Source organism: Nicotiana tomentosiformis, chromosome 3 (assembly GCF_000390325.3).
Source record: "Nicotiana tomentosiformis chromosome 3, ASM39032v3, whole genome shotgun sequence".
Lineage (NCBI taxonomy): Eukaryota > Viridiplantae > Streptophyta > Magnoliopsida > Solanales > Solanaceae > Nicotiana > Nicotiana tomentosiformis.
Genome location: NC_090814.1, coordinates 36,859,808 through 36,866,377, shown reverse-complemented (window position 1 = coordinate 36,866,377; position 6,570 = coordinate 36,859,808). Strand labels below are relative to the sequence as shown.

The window sequence follows — 6,570 nt, the reverse complement described above, 5'->3', positions numbered from 1 at the left end:
TTCTTCTTCTTTACTCAAACCCTCTTGTTTTTCTCTTTCTACCTTAAAGTCTTTTCTTATTTCATTGCCTTCTCTCTTTTATTTTCCCTCAAGCTCACTCTTTTTCTCAATTGATATCCCATTTTCTTCACTTAATACATCCTCTCATTTTTCCTCTGTTGGGATGTCAACCTGCACTCCCTTACTTCTCTCATTATTTTCTCTCTCATATTTTTCCATATTCTCTTTAACAGTCTTTTCATCTTCATAAATTTGTGAGGGAGTCAAAGGTTCAAGAATAAGTTTCTTCCCGTTAACCTCAAAAGAGTATCTATTTTTTTCCATATTATATGAAGATCTTCTATAGGCATACCATGGCTTTCCCAACAAGATATGATAATTATTCATGAGAATCACATCACACCAGATCGCATCCTCATACCTTCCAATAGAGAATAGTAATAACACTCTTTTATCTACCTTTACTCCTCTCAACATGTAGGGTTCAATATGTTCAACACGAGGCAAGTTTAATTTTTCAATCATATAAGTGCTAATTGAGTTATAGTCAAACTCTTTGTCAATTCTAAGGGCACAAATCGCAGACATCGCTTTAGCTATTATTTGAAAAATAATTTTATCATTGTCTTTCTTCCATTCGGTATACTGTAATTTCAATTTTTCAAGTTGTTGAGTCATAGCTCGCCTCCTTTTACTATAACTACCTGTTTGAAATATCTTGAACAAAGATTAAAAGAATTATGTATCTCTCAAACTTTGGCTTTTTCTTCTAATATTTTCGCCTCTCTTGCCTTTTTTGACTCAAAGCAACTCTTGGCCATTAAACTTTAGATTTATTAGTAAACCTTACTAGTCACAACCCTTAGTGATAAGAATGTGGTGTTAGAAAAAGAAAAAAAAAGTGAAGGACCAAACCTTGGAAGAATATGAATTGGTTATATAGAAAAAATAAAGAAAGAATTTAGGAAATCCAAAACCCACAAGAATAAGGAAAGAAGTTACCTTAATCTTCAAGAACTAGGATCCCCTCTTCTTATTTCCTTTCTTGACTTGGAAATCAAATAACACTTGAATTCTACAAATAATAATGAGCCATAATATTTTTCTTTTGGCTGATTTTCATTTTTTTTTTTTTTTTTTTTTTTGGTTTTATTTTGCTTAAGAACCTCCCAAGATTATCAAGATTGAAATCTTGATTAGCTTATGCTCTGATACCACTTGATGACAATATGATAGGGGTCCAAGAATTACTAAAGAAAATTAAAAAACGTGCGGAAGCTAAAAAAAAAATAACGAAACAAAAAAAATAACGGAAAATTAAAGATAGATTGAATTCAAGAAACTCTTTTTTGAATTCAAGAATTCTATTCTTGAAGTTGAATCCTAACAACAATAATTAGCTAACAAATAACTAATCGCCTTTGGTAGAGAATTAAAAATAAGAGATAGATTGTGAAACCCGACCCTTTAGAATAACAAGAACAACAATAAGCCTAAACTTATCACCTTTCTTGAATACCTAGAAGTGATCTAAGATTTCAAAAGAGTTTAATCTTACCACCTTAAGTTGGGCCTTGAAGGTTGAAGAATAAATCCAAGAGTAGCCACACACAAGAGTGCAAGAAAAATCTCACAATATTTATTGATAATAGTCTATAATAATCTAAAATCTAAAAACAAAGAAGACACCCCTTTATATAGAGAGGGGGTCACGAAATTTTTACCCAAAATAAGGAAATAAAGTTCTAAACTACTTTGGACAACAAGTCCAAATACCTTAGGAAAAGGAAAAACACTAAAAAACAAAAACCAAGTCAATCTTGGAAAGTAACTCCAACCATCTTAGGAAAAGGAAAACATAACCTTAACTACCTAGGAAAGCAATAAATCTAGTACCAAAATATATGGAAATAAGTTAAAACCAATCTTGGATAGAATCTTGAAAGTCCCAAACCAATCATGAATAGCATCTTGGAAATCTTGAGGGCAACTTGCAAGCAACTTGGCACCAACTTGTACCCAACTTCTATCACGCCTATTGAGCCTTTCTTGGGAAGCAAGTAAGTCCTTTTTATGTTATAAAAATGTGGCTTCATGTAGGACTTATTGGGCTGCAAGTTTGGACATATTTTTAGGTTCCAAATAGGTCCAATAGTGGCATGATTTGGACCTTCTTCAGAGGATGTCTTTTGGGATCTAATCCACCTTTTCTTGGACATGAATTTGGACCATAAAATAATTATAACACCTAGACAACTCAAATCTTTTATCCTTGAGCTCTCCATCCCAATTAATAACTTCTTTATTTGCACTTGAAGTCTAATGAGCTTGTTTTGCAACTCTTTAGCTTTGACATCTTGTTAAATGCCCTCTTTCAGATTCCAAAGCTTCATTCTTGTCCTTGAATAGATTTGAGCTTCCTAGGATGCTATCAATATGTAACCAATATTCATTTTAAAAAAAAATCACATAAGCATATATATATAGATCGATACCTCTTGAATATAATACAAAGTAAATATTAACTTGGGACAACAAAACATAGAACCTTACTCTCAAACTCTTAACTCAAATAGAAGCTGATTTATAATAACAACCAGCTCTTTATAAAAATAACTTGCCGGATTCACTATTACACGCAAAAAAAAAAAAAAAAAAATTATATATATATATATATATATATATATATATATATATATATATATATATATATATTATAAAAATAATTATCATGTGACCAGGAGGTCACGGCTTCAAGCCGTGGAAACAGGCTCTTGGAGAAATGCAGGGTAAGACTGCGTCCAATAGACCCTTGTGGTCCGGCCTTTCTCCGGACCCTGCACATAGCGGGAGCTTAGTGCACCGGGCTGCCTTATATATATATATATATTATAAAAATAATTATCATGTGACCAGGAGGTCACGGCTTCAAGCCGTGGAAACAGGCTCTTGGAGAAATGCAGGGTAAGACTGCGTCCAATAGACCCTTGTGGTCCGGCCTTTCTCCGGACCCTGCACATAGCGGGAGCTTAGTGCACCGGGCTGCCTTATATATATATATATATTATATATATATATATATATATATATATATTCGTCGCCAATTTTTAGTTTAAGTGGTTAGATGGACGGCTATTTAGATTAATTCGGCTCCAATAAAATCCGCGTATGTCGTTGTCACAACCCACACCTCTCGCTCCTCTAATGCTCGACCGATATGAGAATCAGCACTTTCCCACCTCTTTTGCACACAACAGCTACGATCAGTCACTAGTCTCTTCGGCTAATTAACTCGCCCTTGTTCTTGTTCTTCCAAATATGGCATCAAGCTCAATGTCCTGCCATGGCTATTGGACAGCAGAGCAGAACAAGGCCTTTGAGAAGGCTCTGGCGGTGTACGACAAGGACACTCCCGACCGGTGGTCCAACGTTGCCAGAGCTGTTGGAGGGAAAACAGCTGAAGAAGTGAAACGACATTATGAAATCCTTGTGCAGGATGTCATGTCTATTGAGAATGGTAGAGTGCCCTTTCCCAACTACAGGACTACTACTGGAGGTCTAACTAACACTGCTGATAAGTAATATTACCAGAGGTAGGATGTAGTTCAATTCATGTAACATTAGTACTATCTCTTGGATAAATAACCTCGATTCATCCAAAGTACATGAATTTACTTAGTTCATGTATTCAAAATTATTGTAAGAAAGCATGTACGATCTTGTACATGTATTTCGGAAGCACGTGTACTAGATTAGGTACGTTTAAGAAGAATTCCTATGAATACCTAAATAGTGCAACTATTTTCGAAGACAAGTTGAATGAAGAATTCCTTTCATCTACTCTGTCAAGTGTGTTGGAGTGTTATTGTTTATCCGTAAAATAATACAGTTGATTTATACGTGGTTTCTATACAAGTGAATTAATTCGATCCTAAAATAATAAGATAATTAAAGAAATATATAACTCTTAGCCTTGATAGGAAGACAGAATGACGGAAATAAAGATTCCGATAGTGAAGCTTCTGGGCGCAACAGTAATAAGAACAGAAAATAAGAAGTTAAATTGTATAGAGCTTTGAATAGATTGTAGTATTAGTTTGCCAGAAAATTCATGAGCGTTATTCTTTCCGGTGACAGACGGGATAATTGCCTTCGGTTTTGGCTATCCCTCGTCTTAGGTTCCAAGTGTCCCTCTTTCGGACGGCCACGTAGCATAGCATATTTTATCCTATACAGATAGAACTCCTGCTCTCATGTGACATAACTTTGTGTCACGGGGAAGTTGGTAAAAATACTCTTTTGGCGGAAATTATTATGATTCTCTATGAAAGCTTCTGACTGTTGATTAGACGCACGTCTCTCTTCATTTAATGCCCCAAACACACGTCATCCCACAATTCAGCACAGCTTTTGCCGATTATCGAGGTAATCATGGCCATGAATTTAGCCGCCAAAACTTTTACTTATATGCATCAACCTTCTACCCTTATACTCCATAATTTTTCAGGCTTTCTAAAACCTTCCTTGTTGTTAACTAACCTTTCTTTAACTCCCTTAAAACGGAAAAGCTTTTCTGTCATCCAAATGGCTTCATCTTCAAAGAACACCAGCTCTTTAAAGGGCGAGAGCAAAGCCAAGGACTCTGTTCCTCCAACGGTGGATTCTATCATTTCTTGAAGTCTCGTTACAATAAAAGACTTTGAAGAGAAATTCCTTTCGGGTCTCCCTCGCACATGGGCTGATGGCAGATACCCTTATTCCATCCGTTCTTCCAGTATTCCTGTTGTGATGGAAGACTGCCGCTGCCATGATATGGATATTGATCTAACAGAGCGAGTGACCCTACCCAAGGAGGGTTTTACATATTTTTACACGTATCCATTTACTTTGGATTCGTTCTCTTTGAGTAATGAGCTTGACTCCATTATTACGGAGTTATGCCTCCGCTATCAGGTGTGTTTCGCACAAGTAAGTCCTTATGTGTGGAGGACGATTGCTTGTCTTCGGAGCTTGTGCCAAGAGACGGGACAGGAGATATCTTTAGATCATGTGATAAATCTTTATTCCTCCAAAATATTTCGGGAGGGGGGGGGGGGTGATAAATTTTAGCAAACGTGGCACCATGCTCTGTTATCTAGCATGGATGATGACAACGACCGTGAGTGGATGGAACAGTTTGTTGCAGTTGCCACCAATGACATCATTCCACCAACGGCTTCATCCTTTCCGGAAGGGTGAAACCGCACTCATAAGCTTTTTGTTTAATATTTATTTTATTAGGTATTCTTCTATACCCCATGTTGATCCTTCATCCTTTGCCTGTTTAAGCAACTCGATGGGTCCCACCAATGGTTGAAGGCTTGGACTAATGGGTCCAGAACATATTTTATGTCACTACACCGGAAACCCACACGTGGAAAGAAATGGCCCTCAAATACGGATTGAAAGCCAAAAACCATGGTAACTCAGACTCACCTTGTGTCAGTTTTTTATGTAAAGAAATTGATTGATCCCTTCTACCTTTTCTCTAAAATCAGGTTTACCCGCGGACTATGTATTTGTTACCGAGGAAGACGTCTTGGCTGATCCTGCTAATGCGGCGAGGCTGCTTCAGGAGGCGCTTACTTGAATAGGTTTCTTCGGGCATATTTTGGGTACTAGTGTTTCGTTATGAAGTCCTCCGCCGGAGGACAAACAATCAAAAAGAAGACGCTCCTCCACGACGAGGAAAAGAATAAGAGGGCGAAGATTGTTTCCACTGAGTCATCTCTGAAAGTTGTGGTGACTAGCTCTCCTCTCGGGCCGGTCATAGACACCGTGATGATCGACGATGATGAAGAATATAGTGATGAGGGAGATTCTCTACATAGAAGACAACGGTCCTTATCATCTCAACTGGATGCTCAACCCATTGAGTTACTTACACCAACCGAGGACGATGTCTCGGCACTTTGGGGGGAATTTGATATGGTGGATAATGCCAACTCCCGTTTTCGAGCCCAGTTGCTGTGCCTGATACTCCGGGGCTGAGTACCGGGTCCCTGCTGTCATCGATTGGCGAGCATCCAACAACGAGCACTGTATTTGTCGTAGCTGCTTCTCATTCACTGCCATCAGCTTCATCTCCACCTTCCCTAGCTCTTCCATCAGCAACTGCTACATAATCTCCATCGGTCGCACCCAACCAAGAAGAAGGTGTTCCTCTTCCCCAGTCCCCAGTTCATGGGAATTTGGGGCAAAATTATGCTGCCCCCTCTGAAGATTCGCAAAGGAGGAGGAATGTTACTCTTTCGATTTGCACCGGATGCAACTTGCTATCCCGGCCGGTGGAGCTTGCTATTTACATAAAGCCTTTTGCTTCAGAGAAAGATTGGGAAAAGATACAGGGCTTCTCGGGAGAGTGTTTGTTGAACAACGCCATGTACAATGATGCAGCGGTGCATTCCTTTTTTCCTTTGTTATTTATTCTATTTTTGCGTAAACATATCCTGAGTTTTTCCTTTCTTTCTTTGTAGTCCAGCTTTCTTGCTTCAGAGGACCTCCAAAGGTTGATTTCGGAAAAGGAAGAAC

At 38.1% G+C, this 6,570-nt stretch overlaps 1 protein-coding gene across 1 annotated transcript; it reads left to right on the top strand.

Moving 5' to 3' along the window:
- The first annotated feature begins 3,192 nt into the window (after nt 1-3,192).
- On the top strand, nt 3,193-3,735 carry LOC104090869 (protein RADIALIS-like 1). The gene has a single exon (XM_009596065.4). The coding sequence runs from the start codon at nt 3,319-3,321 to the stop codon at nt 3,580-3,582; it is 264 nt and encodes an 87-aa protein (XP_009594360.1). The 5' UTR covers nt 3,193-3,318; the 3' UTR covers nt 3,583-3,735.
- The last annotated feature ends 2,835 nt before the right edge of the window (nt 3,736-6,570 follow it).